This window comes from Mycteria americana, chromosome 7 (assembly GCF_035582795.1).
Source record: "Mycteria americana isolate JAX WOST 10 ecotype Jacksonville Zoo and Gardens chromosome 7, USCA_MyAme_1.0, whole genome shotgun sequence".
NCBI lineage: Eukaryota > Metazoa > Chordata > Aves > Ciconiiformes > Ciconiidae > Mycteria > Mycteria americana.
In genome coordinates this window covers 56136155-56152875 of record NC_134371.1, presented here as the reverse complement: position 1 = coordinate 56152875, position 16721 = coordinate 56136155, and the positions used below count along the sequence as shown (strand labels likewise).

At 40.2% G+C, this 16721-nt stretch overlaps 1 protein-coding gene across 1 annotated transcript in view; it reads right to left on the bottom strand.

The window, feature by feature from the left end:
- Positions 1 to 10804: 10804 nt before the first annotated feature.
- The window catches only part of LOC142413206 (vitellogenin-1-like), a 43852-nt gene continuing 37935 nt past the window's right edge, over positions 10805 to 16721 (bottom strand). The window contains exons 32-36 of the mRNA XM_075509255.1: positions 16289 to 16386; positions 15590 to 15684; positions 15325 to 15484; positions 13972 to 14133; positions 10805 to 10988 (exon numbers count right to left, since the gene is read on the bottom strand). Of these exons, the coding sequence (XP_075365370.1) occupies positions 10870 to 10988; positions 13972 to 14133; positions 15325 to 15484; positions 15590 to 15684; positions 16289 to 16386 (634 nt within the window). The 3' untranslated portion in view covers positions 10805 to 10869. The remainder of the gene's footprint in view (positions 10989 to 13971; positions 14134 to 15324; positions 15485 to 15589; positions 15685 to 16288; positions 16387 to 16721) is intronic.

The window sequence follows — 16721 nt, the reverse complement described above, 5'->3', positions numbered from 1 at the left end:
TTTTCCTAAGATTTTTACTTTGCTTCTGTCACAAAAAGCAAGACTGGAAAATAGTTTGAGAGCTCTTTAAGATAAATCCTTTTGTGCTTTTCCTACAGATGCAGGTAATTGCAGAGAGATTTGGGATCTGTCTAAGTCAGATCCTGCCCATTAAAAAATATATCTCAGGGTTGGATTTGACATGCAGTGTTGACATCCTTCTTTCTATAGTAAGGCAGATGATATGTTTAGCAGACAGCTACTTTGACAACTTCCCTTCTGAGGAGCTGAAAGGAAAATGCTGAAAATTTCCTCTAGCTTTTGATATTTTATGTGCTGGCTGGGCTAATCTTTATAAAATCCTGATGCTGGGGGGTCATGCTTACTGCTACCAGAGGCAGATGCAACTCCAGAAACATCAGTGGAATTGCATCTTATTGCAGTTATGAAGCTGGACCTCCCTTTGAAGAAAAATATTGCCGTGCTTACATTAAGGGGAGAAGAGACTGAGCTTTGATACCAATTCTGCAGGCTTGTACAACAGCAGGATCTTTCCAAACCTATAATTTCTTTCCATTAGGAAAATCACCTGCACAAACCTTTCAAGAAAATATCAAAAAAATATTATTTCCTCCTCGTAGTTTAAATTACATCTTGGGTTATTCCCTATGCATTGTGTGTATTCTTTACTTTCTTCCTTTCACTTTGTTACACTAGAAAATACCTTCTGTATCCTAACGTTGAATAGCTAAATGCCCGTATTACGTGATAATGACTAACTCCAGAAACAGGCCCTGAAGCCATTATAAAGAGCTATTGAATGAGATTTGAACTGCCAATGTGCTCATTCAGAATGAGATGAAAGCCAGGCAAGTGCCTTGTAGAGGGAGTCAGTCTAGATGTCTCATTGTATCACCTCCTCCTTTAATAGGAGATTCCCAGAGTGGGATCTCAGCAATTTTCTGGAAAAGTTCCGACTGGTTACTGTGAATATATTTTTCAAAGTAACTCTTTTCCACGAGGTTGAAATATATCTAGTTTGTTTTCACTTGTATTGGTTTGAATCGTATCAAGATGTATACCAGATTTTTACCTGAATATTTGAGGAGAGTGTTTGACTTGCATATTTATGAAATTTTTAGGGCCACATGTAATGAAGTTGTTTTGGCACAGCTGCAACCGTGACTACTTTTAGTGCGTCTGATATTGGTGTGTCGGGTAAAAGATACCATTACTGTATCTTTTCTGAAGGTGCACTTAGACAAAGAGGCTTCTTCTCACACAATAAGCCATAATTAAAATTGATTATATATTAATGTAGAGCGATTTCTTTTGTTAAATGGCTTGGTCACGTTTGCCCTCTAGTGGCAGCGAGTTTGCAAACGACGGACCCCCCAGGAGGCAGACGAGAAGGGCCCTGTACAGAGAACGTAGCTCATGGAATGTATTTAACTCCGTTGTTTGATTTATGCTTTGGTCTATTTATCAGCCTCTACCGTGAGCGTATAACTGTACAGGGAAGGCTTCTTCTCACCTAGAGGTCAGGGTGAAGTGTGAGTAAGGCTGCTTTCCCGCTGCTCCGTTCCCTCAAAGGCAAGGCCATCGAGGAGATCACCAAGTCTCTTATCTAGAAGATAAGCCCAGCAGCAGCTGGTAGGAGCGGAGGGGGCTGCAGTTAGGTTTCCTGGGGGTTTGCTGTAGGAATCTGTTCAGCTTGTTGAGACACACTTGATTACATAGTGCTTTCATTACGACCCTGCTTTCTGCCTAACAAGGGAAAAATAAGCCCTACAAATAGCATAATGAAGAATTCAGGCAAAGAGAAGAACTCAATGTAGGAAAGGTCTTTTCATACGAAGGAAATCTTTTGGGGAGGGAAGAGGGTAGTGAAACCCAGTAGCTGTGAAATTGCTGTGTGATAACCAAGTAAGCAACCTTTTCGGTCATTCAGAAAAATTATTGCAGTTTTCAGACTTGAGTCATTGCAATAGTATGGCAGACTATGCCACGTATTTTATTTCTCATACACTGTTTTAAAAGATCTACCAACATTTTTGCAGCAGAAGAAACTTTTTTTTTTTCCCGAGTGCATGTTGATGTGCAGGAAAACAGTGAGGTTCAATGATTTCAGTGCTGTTAGTGCAACTATTGAGGAAATGATTGAAGTTCAAGGATGATGTAATGTGGAAATTATAAGGTATCTTCCTGAGGGGGCCAACCTTGGGTGATCCCACTTCATCTGTATTCCAAACACCCACTGACTCGAGGCCGTTGCTTTTAAAAAAGTACTATTTTTTACCATCTTTATTGCCTTAGGATGAAGTGCCTGTAGAAAGGTGGAAGTGTAATGAGAGCCTTATTGGATGAAGACTTCCTGAGCTAAAATATGAGTTTTGGCAGCTCAGCTAAAGAAATGCATTTACAGCTAGTGGTGGTGAAAATCTCACATTTTTCTCTACAGCACGAAGGTTATCGGAGGTTATGCAAATGTAAGCGGTTGCAGCAGTGCAATGCTTGTCTCTTGTGCTCGTTATGGAGCTGAAGTTACAAGGGGACTTGATGACTGGAACAATGGTGAAGAGGAGGTCACAATTACAGAAAATATTTATATTGCCATTATATATGGGGCAGTTCAGGCATACAGTCCTGATCACCTAATCTCAAAACAAATCAGTTGCATATATAAATCATTGAAAAAAACCTTTTAGAACAAGACTTTTAATGAAGGAATGTTGTCCAAAAGGATGCTCATAATAAGGCAAGAGTTCAAGAGGAGCAAAAACTTATACAGAGTAAAGGTGGCATTCAAATATTTATACCATAAAGAGTTTAGCCTTAGAATGGGTGGTAGAAACTTTGAAGAAATGAGAAATCCTTCTTAATTGTATTTATATTTATATTTATATTTATATTTATATTTATATTTATATTTATATTTATATTGACATGAATTAATACTATAGTCTGAGCTATGACTCTGCCTTCGCCAGGCTAGGATTCTCTCTGTAGGTGTTTGTTCATGTAAAGCTGCAGATTTGGTAGGACTGAGTGACGCACAAATCACAGAGCTTTGCCTGTGCTGTAACCTAGACCTTGACCTTTAATTCAGCTAGTCTGTGCATACGCACCAAGAGAAAGCTGGAATGGGATGCCGAACGACGTTCAAATAGTTAGTGCTTTGGGCTTCCGATCCTCTCAAAAATATAAATGGAATAACCTCATCACACCACACCTGAAAAGCTCCTCCGTCCCCTGCACGAGTGAAGAAAGCGAGGCAGAGCAGCCCGTACGCGTTGCAAAAAGGAACTGCGTCTCAGGGGAGTTTCGGGCTGTCACATTGTGTCTCACTCTGCGCAGGAGGGAAATGTCGGCATCCCAGCATTTCTCATGAGTGGAGCAATCCATTTTGTCGATCCACCAGCTGGCCAAAAGGTGGGGGGAGTGCCAGGTTCCCTGTCTGCCTGGTGCTAACCAGCTGGCCCTGGGCATGCTTCGGAGCCTGCAGAGCCAAGCTGAAGGCAGGAGGCAGCGCAGGGGAGCTGGCTGGTTGCTGGACTCGGGGCTGGCAGCCTTACCTGGCCCAGGAAGCTGTGTAATCCGTACAGCTGCAGCTGGGGATCTGAGGACTTGGCAAAGGGGGCAACCTGCCTGCCAGATTTATTTTGGTCTGTCAGGCAAGGTCACCAATTAATTCCTCTGGAGCATTTCAGTTTGGTTGCATCAGGATTTTCCAAAGTGAAGCTGTAGCGTTGTAGAGACTGATGCCCAGCTTCACAGAGGAAGTAAAAGACTTAGATACAACGTAGGTGCTTATACTCAAGGCTGAAATCCTTGATACTCCCTTCTATACCTTTAAATAGCAAAGTCTATCGGTGCCTAATTTTCACAATCTGTGCAGCTCTCCAGCATCCTAAAGAACAGCCTTGCCTCTGCTCAGAAGTGCTAAAAAAGCCATAGGGCTCAGCTCCTTCTCACACATAAGACATGAAAAAGCTCACACAAGATGTTCTTCCCTCTACACCCCTTAATCTCTACCAGTGAGCCCCACAAAAGCACAGTATCTGGTTGTGCTCATTCAATGATACAACTGTGGTTCCCACCTATTTTCATACAATGATTTAATGGGTTGAACAGTCACCTGAGATGTGAGACTTCTCCCCCGCCCCACCAACCCCCAGCTGTGTTTCAGAAGGGGCAATGTAGCTGCCAGAACCTAGAAAGGTATGGAAACCTGATCCCAGGGAACCCAGGGCCCTGGGAAATGGGATGTGAATGATGACCTCTTCAGCATTTCCTACTGAATAGTCTAGGTAGCTATCAGGCTGGAGGGGGAAGACACCTTGTATCCCACCTAAAGCGCTTAACTCTCCTTAATATATGGAATTTAGTACATTACTCTGGGGAGAAGATTGTACTCTGGCTTCAGACACATGGAAGTCAGGTCTTGTAATACAGCGAATTGTAGTATTATCGGAGACAATGGGGCACTATGACATGGTGTAGAGATGTCCAAGTTAGCATCAAATGGAAGTCGTATAGCCACATTTCCCAAAGGTGAAACACCATTCAGAGATACCAGTGTATCTGCATTGAGTCTGAAGTAAGGTAGACAGGTTAGTGTCATGGTGAGATAAACATTTGACTGCCAGTTCTAGCCCCAGCCTGAGCCTGCGTCAATCTCTTATGCCCATAGTGAACCTAATCTGTATATCATCCCCCAAGTCTCGTGGTCATGAACAGATCTTGAATATTAATAGTTTTGTTTTGACCACATAGGCAGGAATCTAAGTAGAATTCTAGTGCGTTACCTTATTCAGCCCAAATTCTTGGCTCTATTTCTTTTGCTATAATTATCTTTTTGTCAGCTGGCAAGAAAACAAAGCATCAAAGCAGCTCTAGGTAGAGTAAATTCTCAACTGCATGAGGGACAGATATGACCACTATTAAACAAGGCACTTAAATATTGTTTCATATAATGTCTGTAAAGAATGTTGAGTTACTTCTACTTGCAAAGGTTAAGACAATACATGGAGGAAATAATGTAAAAGAGTAATGGAGATAGCTTTGAGGCGAGCTAGTCACAACATTTCATGCGTTTGTCACCACTTACTATATTTTTAAATTTATTTCATTACTAAGAAGATTTTAAGAGCCATGAAAGCACCCTGAAGCTTCAGAACAAAAAAGACACTGTGATCTGTTTTCCCAGTGAGACAAAACAAAAATGTGGCAAAAGCCTGAGGATTGTTATTTCAGCACCCTAGTTTAGCACTATATATTTGTTATAGTGACCCTTGTAGAGTTCATGCAGGACTTGGGGTTTGATGGTGCAAGTCTCCAATTAGTATTTTTCTCCAAAGCACTCACAATTTACCTAAAGGCAAAATGCATCAAAGACGATGGAGAACGTGGCTATGCAGTAACAGGACCCAAGTTTACTTGGACTAACAGTATGCACAACCTGATGAATTCCAGTTAGCTGCTGCTGTAAAGATTTTGATTTAATTTTGCCTCTATTATGCAGATGGCAATTGGAGTACTCCAGGATAATCCACAGAGGTCTCGGCTGTTCAAACTCCTCCTGGGCCCTGGACTCCAACCTTGTCTAACATCAACAACCCACCTTTACAACAACTACCGTGTCACGCATGTCCCCGGCCCTTAGCCTATTTGTAATCATAAACGAGTGAAAGATACTGCAGAAGGAAGGCACAGAGAGAAGAGAGAGAGGAAGTTTGTAAAGCTCCAAAAGCTTCAGCAGGCTAATGTTTTAACATGGGGTGCAAGGTGAATTTTGAAACTGCCTGACTAGCTTCTAGGTGAGGCATGGTGCACAGCTGCAGGGCTGCCTGCTGCCCCCAGGAGCGGGGTGAAGGTGTGCTCAGGTGCCCACATTTGTCCTGCTGAGAGAAGCTGAACAGGCCAGCGGTCACAGATAAATAGGGAAGGGAAACTGGGACGTCAGGAAGAAACAGGCTACAGATAATGAAAGGAAGTGCTGTGATCAGATCTATCTATATATAACTCCTGCTTCCCAAAACCCATCTGAAAGTAAACTTAATAATATTAGGACATATAAGTGTTCACCGTGAATTACAGCTAAGTGAACTGCAACGGAAAAAAGAGGGAAAACCAGATACTTTTTGGTAGTAAAGCATTTTCAGGTACCAAAATAACAACCTTCTCACACTGATTGAGGAAGAACCGTAAGTGCTATTTTCAAACAGCTTTGGATTTTCTTAGTAAACTGTTCTCGCAGCCCTGCTTGCAATGTAATTATTGCCTATCCAGCAATAACAGAAATGAGAATGTCTTAGGCAATGTCTTTTTCCTCCAGAGACAATGTGAAACGGTGTTCAGAAAGGTACAGAATTGTAATGTACTTACAGGAAAAAAACCACATAGTAATCAAGTGTGGAGGTTAGAGGGAAAAAAAGCCACCCCAAACCCTGATTAGAATTTATATAAAACTGCCTGGAATGTATCAGACCTATAAATAAACCTGGAGGAAAAAGATTTAAAGCATTGTTAGTAAACAAAAAAGCCAGTAGATGGCATGAGAGACCTTGAGATTCAACATAAAGCTCAGATGGCCTCTAATAGCTACTCTCTTCTGCAACCTTCTGTGCTGTCTCTGGTTTTAGCCCTAACTACTGTATTTGCTAGATTCCCGAGGTTTCTTATTCATCAGCTGCACTTAGATCCACACAGTACATTTATTTTTAGGGACAACTAAAGTTCATTTAATAACTCATTCAAACATGCTGAGTAAAAGCCTAGCTCTGTTGAGTTTAACCATTGACTTCAGTGGGGTTAGAATTGTACGCGTTTTTTTTTTTTTAATGCTCATGCCGCGAAGCAGGCATTTCATTTCCAGGAGGGGTCTGATATTAACGGTTTTGTCCTTTCCTATCACGCTGCAGCTGCTTTCTCTGGAGCAGAATGACCATGCTTTCCTGAGAGTCACTGTGTCATTTAAAATTAGTGAATCAAAAGAGCCAGGTCTGATGGACAAAAGGTTTGTTGTCTTTGTCTAGGATACAAAAGAATGTGTCTCCAATAGCCTTTTGCCTACCCCACTGTAATAGCAGGATCCAATTCTAGGCTTTTATGAATAATCCACTAAGGTTTAACCAAAGCTGACCGTGAACAAATTAAGTACATTGTTTTGATTTTTTCCAAATGTATGGTTATTTTACAGTTGGATGAATCTGAAAATGAAAACCTTCAACTTAGCAGTAAAATATACTCATGTGGTTAGGAGATCTAGTGGAAAAATTTACTTTTCATTTCTAGAATCACTGAAGAACTTGCAAAAGACATATGGGACTATAAATTCATAAGCATTTCTGACTCCATCAAGTAGGTAAGCAGTCATATCCTTCTGATGCAGAAAATGAGGCACAGAAATCCCCAGCCTCATGCAAAACCCCATTACAGAGCTGCAAAGGCATGATTAGGACTCAAGCCTAGCCTATGCTTAGGCCTGCATCTTTTTTTCTGACACTCTCTTTTTTAAACAATACTGGAGTACTATAACTGCAAGGTCATATTCCTTGATTACTACAGTAAAGTGCAGAGTTCATTAATTCATATCATTGAGAAGCACTAGGAATGAAAAGTAGAGTGCATAAAAGCTCAGACTGTGAAGTACACATTTTAATACTCAGTAGGCTATATAACTTTGGTTTGCTTTATAAGATAGGACAGGCATGATTTCCAAATGAGGTTTATATCTGGACTGCAGATATCCTCCCAGATGGGTTGGAAATGTCTATGTGGTGCATTAGAAACTCCAGAAGGGCTTTTTCACACTTGTACTGCTAATGCTCTTAATTCCTTTGGCAAAATGAGCTGGTTCTAAGTGTTTTGCTTTGCCATGCCCACTGCCAACCTCAGGCTTTACTAACTTTCATTATATTTGGTTTTTACAGCTGCAACATCAGTGGAGCCTTTCAGTCAGTCAAAGGCATTCAGCTGTCTCAGCAAGAGGGCACTAACGAACAGGAACTGGACAGAAATGAAAGCTGCCCCTTCAAAATGGAAATAATAAGAGCTGTGTCTCACCCGTGCCCTGCGCAGACCAGAGAAAGGAATGTGCCTGGGTTTTGCTAGCGACTGCTTTCCCCTCTGGCTGAGCCTGCACCTCAGCCCGGGCTGCCTTACTGGTGGGGTGATGGTGAGTGAATTCCCTGGCCCTGCTCTGACACTCTGGGGCATTTTCACCTTTCTTTCCTTATGTCTGGGACAGTGTGTGAGCTAGGAGTTTCTTTAGGACTTTTGGGCTCAAGCCGTTGCATGCAGCATCTTGCTGTTGGGAGCTTTATTGCCCGTGAACACCACAGCCAGTGGAAAGTGCTAACAGAGGAGCTTCTGCTGGGGGAAAGGCATACACGTGTGGTTTTAGCACGGGCAGGACACCTTTTTCCAGGCATGACAATTTAGCAGAAAGAGGCGTGTAGCTGTTCTGGCAGGTCCCTTTAATTGGGGCGCTGGAGGTGCCTCCTGCTTGGTGCAGGATCCAAAGTGGGGCTGCAGCAGGGACGGGCCTGACCTGGCACGCTTATTGTTTTTTAACGCTGTACAATATGTAGTATTATTATATATCATCATCGTAGAATAAACTAATTTAGGACTGCTGATCAGTCTCTGCCTTCAAGTTTTTTCCAATGACTTTAACAGTCTGTAAATTGTTTCTGGGAGAAGGCATTTGCCTTTATGAGCTGCTTGTATTTTTTGTACTGTACATCCCAGCTTGATCATTGTTAATTAGTGTCATGCTTCTGTGTAGATGACTGTGTTTTACTGCGAGCAGAATTACTTCTCTTACTAATGGCTCTTTGCTGTTACTCAATTCCTGTTCTAGCAGTTGAGCATGAAAGTTTATTTTTCTTCTCTTACTACATCTCTTCACTACCTTTGTCTTAGCTGAAGTGGTTGACTGGCAAAAGTTTCTCTTTTGTAAACAAGCGGATTAAAGAGAAAGGTGTTGGATTAAAGACGACAGTCTGAGCCCATGAAAGTCAATGGCAAATCTCCCATAAGCCACGCTGAAAACAATACCAGGAAGAAAAGGGCTCTCCAGGTGTAATATTAGTGTGATTTTAAAGGAAAGTGGAACACAATATTCTTCATCTCCCCTCTTGTTTGGGACTACCCTTTTTGCAGTGTAGCACTTCTGATGAGTTAGCAAAACACAGCTTTTGTACAGGGAATTTGTGAATGCTTTATTACAAATAAAAACACAATGCAAGAACTCACGTTACTGGTCTCAGTTTGAATACACTTGCATGAAAAAAAGCTGTTGAATAGAGCACTGGCTATCTGCATATAGACCCAGAACACATGAAGGTTCTCAAATACAAGATATAGACTAAATTAAGGATGGGGGAAGGGAAAGAGGCAGGTAACCCCCTTTTGCCCTCCGTAGGTTATCCTCAGGAGAGAGGCTTAAGGGCAGACGCAAACATGCTTGCCACAGGGTACGCACCAGGTGTCAGGGCTCAGCCCACTGAGCTCTGCTTTGAACAAACTCGTAATGGCTTACTTTCTTCTGGAAGTAACGAAGTAAGTGGAGTACACTGAGAAAAACTGTGTCTTTTGTAATTTCAAGTTGGTTGCAAGCTGCAACGTGAGACAGAGTGAGAGGAGTACTATACATTACTCGTGTTTCTGCTCTTGAAAGAAAAGCACTGAGGAATGTTATTCTGTAATTGTTCAGCTATTTAGTCTTCAATCATCTTTCTGATAGCTCAGTTTTCAGTTAGAAAGAAAAGTATTTTCTTTAATGACAGTTTCCTGACAACATTTGGGTTCAGCAGTACCTTGCTCACGCTAAGGCTTCTCTTGGAAGAGCATGCTGGCTGTTACGGAAAACGTATCACGGCTCACTGCATGGCTGATTTGTGTACACGGTGTGGAGATATGTGCTGTTGCTCGGGGTTTGAAGGTGCCACCTATTCCTGGTCCTCTGGAGTGGGAGGGAATTGCCTTTCTGCGTAGGCCTAGTGAAAGCTAGCAGATTGACACTTCACTGGTTAAACACAGTCAAATTGTCCTGCTTGTACTTTATTTTAGCTTTATGATGCTATTGATCTTACATATTTTTCTATATATTACTTTTTTGGAGTATTTGGAATGCTACCTGATGTATTATTGTTCCCTGAAGTTTTTGAAGGCATCATTTTCATAGATATAGAATAGGAGATGGTAAACCAAAAAAAAAAGTTCCTATTCATACTTTTAGCTCATGAAGCAACAGCACATCCATTGAAATTTAAATGAAAATGGGGACTGTGTCACACACTATAGCTCTCTGGAAAGCTACAGCGGGAGTCTAGCAGTCCAATTCATTCCTTTGTAGAATGTACTAAGGCTAATGGTCTTGCTGGGAGTAAAATGTATTTTTTTGCAGAATGGTTCCAAGAACAGACTTTGCTCTTTACCAGAAAACATAAAAGAAAACAAATGCTTACTGTGTCTTTAGTATGCTAAATATGAAATTCTTTGCACAATGGAATGTTAGCAGTAGCTGTAATCATGTTTTCCTTTCATCACCTAGTGAACATAATTTTAAGAGAGGACCGCTGTAATTATATTTCAGATAAAAGGAAGCAGAATTTCTGGATAATATTATAGTTGGTCTGATTGTTTTGTTGATAGGGAAAAATAAAGAGAGAGACCACATGAATACTTATTTTATGAACAACATATTTATGAAGCAGTGCAGACTGTACATAATGCATTTGACTTTGGATGCAATGCAGTAGGCTTATTTTCTTCAAGCACATTTCTTAATATTTTACTACAGCTATTAGGTTCCCTTCTTATCTGTCCAGCTATTCAATTATTTGTATAGGACGTCTATAGCACAACACTAAAGTGTTTAGCTTAACTACAGTCGCCAGTGCAGGTACAATCAATGTCAGCATCCACAGACTCCACAGCATCCTCAGATGCAGATTTCTTATCGCTGCTTCTCTGCCATTCCAGCAGGCTTACAGCAGTATCTGTCAGAAGGGCGAAGCCATTGTTAACTAACATCAAGCAAATTAACACATTTCAAGGAAATACTGTTTTGATGGCTGCCAACTCCCTCGTCAAGTAAAGAATGAAATCCTGCCCCCACAACTGACATCTAACTGACTCATTGACTTGGAGCAGGATTTTCATCCATGATATAATTACTATAATACTTCCCTAAAAACAAAATGGATAACATTTCACAAAGCACAAAGACAACAGGCAGGAGCCTGTTAAAGTGCTGGAGGTAGCCACCTTCAAAGTAAGACCACCACGTACCAATACACATCAGCAATCTCTTTTTATGTTAGTGCTGCATATCACTGCGTATTTCAGCTGACTATTAGTCGAAGTTCATTCTGAAGGATAAGCCCTTTGGAGAATTTTCAGAGGTTCATAAACTTCTAATTAAAGTTTCCCATATATTGTGAAATCTGGCAGAGCATTGTCAGTTGCAGTATTAACCTTACCACACTGTTTTATCAACAGCAGCTTGAATAAGCCATATCCCTTAATGCTGAAATAATCTAAATGGAATAATGATATTCAGCCTCCCAATAAATATTCTTAGCTAGTTGGAGGTTTATCATTGCATCTGGAAGAATATTAGGACACCCATTTAGATTAAGTTTGTACAATGAGAATGGGTAAAGCTTTCATAATTTTACCTCCATTTGTTTTATTCCTTAGTTGGACAATACACGTATAACATGCCATCTCTCGTCACAGGGAAATCTGGAGACCACTGTGTGGGTTCGGGTTGTATCAGTCACTTATCTCCTGAAATGCTAACAGTCTTCTTGGCTAAATTACTGTCCAACCTGAAGCACAGGTTTTGCACAATAAACTGGAGGATAAATATCTCCCAGAACAGTGCTGGAGATGCCTTTTAATAATATATAATTTTTCAAGCTGTGAAATGAGAAATGCTATAAAATGTCTGGATTCTGTTTTTTATATACACTAATTCTTGTTATGCCTCTTACTCTTGGGCACACTGTGGGTCTGATCACATTCATATCCATGTCGGAAATAGTTCCCTCAGCAAACTGGATCATGGCTGAGTAACTACGATCGCTATGGGTAGGGCTTGTGGCATGTTTGAAATGTAAACCAATATGTGGACTTAAACTGGGAGTGATGTCCACCTCAGTCAAGATCCCAAGACTACAGTCTTACTGATTTGAGGACAACAGGGGAAACTGCATCTTTGTACTTCATTTTATCCTTGATACACCAGTGACAGTAATGGGGTTCCTCTCTTTTAAAACAGCAGACTATCAGATCTGAGTTCTCATATAAAGAGCTGAGAAAAGGTCTTTGTCCAGTGTATGCAAATAAATGTTCTCAGCTTGAGAAAGATGGGGATTTTGTTTCTGCTGCTTCTCCAAGTCATCGAACAAAGAAAGAAAAAGAACAGTTTTTAAGGGCTGGCCTTGTATTCCTATTGATCCTTAGCCTGAGGAAAAGCAATCATCTTGCTAAAAAAACCACAAATGGCATCTTTTCCCTTCCTCCTCCTCCTCCTCCTTCTCTCTGTCTTCCCCCTCCTCCTCCTTCTCCTCAGGATAAATAAATAAAAAAAGCCCTTCATTAAGAGTGCTGCTAGCAGACTTCCCAGTCTCTGGTTCAGTAAATGAACCAGAGAAGCCTGCAGTTGCTGTAAAAGCAGCACTGGCTGCGACAACTAACATTTCTTTTTTCTGATTTTCCTCTTTTCTCACACATTTTTGTGAGAGAATGAGACAGCTTCATTATAGCCTAATATTCTGAGGCAGTGAGTGGCCCAGGGTGATGACATTTCAGAGATACAGACTTGGACACACAAAAGAAATCCGTGAAACATGGATATGACAAGATTTTGGAAGTTTTTGTTTGGTGAGGGTGGGTTTTTCTTTTCATAAAAGGATGCATCTATTCACATATCTGGGAGCCGTCAGAAAACTATTAGCACTCTCTCTGTGCTACTTGTTGAATGGGCTGTTGTAGATGGTTGACTATTATAGAAAGATACTCATTGCTTTTATGGGCTGATTCAGCACTTTAATAACACGAGCAAAGTGCAAAGTTCTACACAGATGTTGTTTAAAGTCAGACATAAAATACTCTGTTCCTCTCCAGTATTACTCGACACAGGGATCCATTGGCTTCAGTGAAACGACACTGGATTATCCCAGCTAACAATGGATTTGGCCAACAATGGTTAACACAGAGAACAGACCACTTCAGTAGATACTCCCTAATGGTAGGTTTCCCTCTAAGGTATGTATGTACTGTGTAATTCATTAAAAGATTTAGGAAGGAATGCACCAGAAATATCTGTAGGCTGGATTCTCCTCTCATGCTTGTATAACTTTAGCGTGAACCTGTGTTAGACAATGCATTGTGTCCATGACAAACTGGTCTAAGTGAAAGGAGAAAAAGGCCCAGTATTTTTAAAAATCTAGGGCATGAGTGTGTATGTATAAAATACCTTCAAAAACAAACCATTTTTTGGAACAATCTAGAGAACATTTCAGCAGTGTGTTTTTTGCTGATGTATTGCACAGTGGCATAGCATGGCAGCCTAATCACAGCAGTCATGTCACACTACTTGACTGACTTTCAATTGCCTTGCTTGCCCTGGTCTACACAAAATCGCAGGCTGTAATGTGCATAAAAGGACTCAGTGTTGCTTATATCAACTTTATGGAGATCCTGAAAACCTGAAAATTTTTTTATCGATCACTGCTGCCCCTTTTACCACCTCAAATGTTTTTCTCAGATGATGCTACCTGCCATCATCTAAACTAGCTTTTAGCTGGCCAGTACTGTCAGTGGTTATAGGAAATACTAATGGGATTAAAAACAGCAGCTCAGAGAGGAGCCGGAGCAATACAGGTCTGTGCGTGGCTGTGCTGTGTTTTGTTCTTTCGAGCGGTCTGACAGAACTCCTACAGTACGTGACACAGAGAGAGAAAAATATCGTACCTTTTGGGAAACAGTGGAAGCCAACCTTAACTGAAGTTTTTTCGATTGGAGTACAGTCTTTCATACATTTCAGTACTGGGTCAACAGAGTAGCACGTAGATTCCTCTCCATCAATAGTAGGATTTCGATTCAGCTTCACATAACTGCGCTGCAGCTTGCACCCTAAGAGGAAAAGGAAAGGTAGTTAAAATTGTAGAAATAAATCCCAATCGATCCTTGCAATAATAAAGGTCCATATTTTCTCTTCAGCTTTTATTAAAACACAGGTGCCTGACAAACCATTTTAACAGTAGCTAGGTTATCGAGATAGGATGATAATAAGTTGGGGGATAGAGGAAAGAGTCTGAAAAGGGAGCTATTTTTAAAATCTAATTGCACAATATAACCCAAATGGAATCATGTATACCCAGGTTTTTAGAACTACATAATACACAGAAAATAACCTCTCATGTCTGAAAGCTATTAAGACTAGATACTGCAAGCACAATGGCTACTTCATTGCATTAGGAAAAATGTCAACTGTAGTGAATGGATAAAAAAAAAAAAGGCAGCATTTATGTAATAACATCAAGGATAATTTTTGTATTGGATGATTTTTATAATGTTGCAATTATCTCACTAGAAAGGTATAATGTAACTTAACAGGATCCCAGCTATGACTCCGTTTCCTGACACACAGATAAGTACAATTCTGCTGCCACTGAAGTCAAGGAGAAAACAACCATTAACTTCAATAAAGTTATCTCAGGTCCAAGGTAAATGGAGACATACAGAACAAAACTGTACTGATGTTATGGGAGACCATCACTATTTTTTCAGCTACATGTGAGAGGAAGCTCTTTTACTTTAGGAGTATTTCTAAATATTTCCCTGAGATTGCACCCTCAGATGGTGCAGAACAAAAATGAAATTTTGTGCACTCTGAAAATTTACATAAACTTAAGATCTGACGCTGCATGCATAGCCTGTAACTTGTTTGATTAAGTCTGCAGACAACAGCTGAAACTGCTTTGATTCAGTGGTAAAAATCACACTTACTTCAATGGGAGCAAGATTAGGCCTGATTTCGCCTCTCCAAGAAAAAAGCTACTCAGTGTAAGAAATTATAGTAGAATCAGTTATTTAACATTGAACTGCACATGAGACAAAGACTTCTGCTGTAGTATATATTCTCTATATTCACAGGCAGTGTTTTAAACAGTGCTTAATGCAGTTAAAATGGATATATATTGCTATTGTCTTTTCTAAGTAAAAGATATCTGCTGCTTTTAAAAAAAATATTTTCTAGCTCTTGGCAGAGGAAAAGTGAAATCGTATTCTCCCCAAGCATAAATTGTTTTCAGATCTACTCACCACCGGAGCAGGTTTCTTCTAACAATACCCATGAATGAACAAAAGCAGAACAGCTGTGTGCCAGCTTATGATTTGGCATTAGGAGTTCATTGTGCTTTTCTCTGTCATTATTTCCACAAACTCCACAGGTCTTTCCTCTCATCCATGAAGCAACGGTAACCTATAAAATAGTACATCTTTGTAGTGAACACTGAAGTGTTGGTCTGTTACATTGCCAAGGTACTAAACAGAAAGAAAGTAGTAACCTAGAAAGTAAGCCCAATACCTTAAGGATCACACCATCAAAAGTCACATTCTTCAGTCCATGTGTTGGAGCTTCCACGATAACTGTTGTTCCATTTTTATAAATCTTAACATTGTCTGTGAAAAGATAGTGAATCACAAGGTGATCTACTTAATTTCAAATTAATGGAGAAACTGAGTAGCACAAAATACGCCATAATGCATTTTTCTTCACAATGATCATTTCTCAGCTACAGTTGGATTTTTTTTTTTTTTTGTGAGATAGAAAGGAAAAATAGAAGAAATTACCTCTTTATTTGTAAAAATATTCTACTGCTTTTCCCTATATTTGGAACTGACTTTTCTATCCAGTCTGCTAAGTCTCGAAATGATCATGACATTGGTGGTGCTCCAGCTAAATATCTGAACCAAAGCATCTAACTGTGACTATAACAAGCACTTTTTTCTAAACAATCACCAACCTGGACATACCATGTATATAAGAAAGGGCTTTGTTTACCTGTCAGCTATGCTGGGAGAAAGTAAGAGTGTATATACGATAGGATAGGAAACAAGAAAGTAAGTCAACACAAATCCTAAGAAAGTAAAGTCTCTAGTTTTTCTTTGAATTCATCCCACTTGTGTTTTCTTTACATTGAGATTTTTCTGTGGAATTTATAAAAACATCTTGAAGATATTTAGTTTCCAGGTCAGTCCTGGAAAAGTGGGTACGACCGCTTACCTTTTTCATACTTGGAAACTCCACTGTGTGATAGAACTGGTTCTTCATTGCATGCCACAAGGAGAGATGAATTTGTGGCAGGACAGATTGTGATGTTCCTTCAGAAAAAGAAAAAAGAAGAAACTAGTGGTTAATTTAAAATGTGAAAAGTAAAGATATTTGTGACCAAAGCTAGCAGAGCACCAACTTGAATATCTGAATTTTGAATTAATGAATGAATGAGCTGTTTTCTTTCCAAGGTACAAAATTCACTGGGACATTGTGTTTTGAGATTCAACCTTTAAAGAAAAGATGGTGTGGGGACTTAATGAGCAGGTTGTCAGATAATGGTGGCTGTGAAATTGAAGACAAGAACAACTAAAGCAAAGAGTCTCAGATGAGGATTCCTTCTGGAAATCCTGTCCTTCCCCAAATATCTGATTGCAAACCAGTT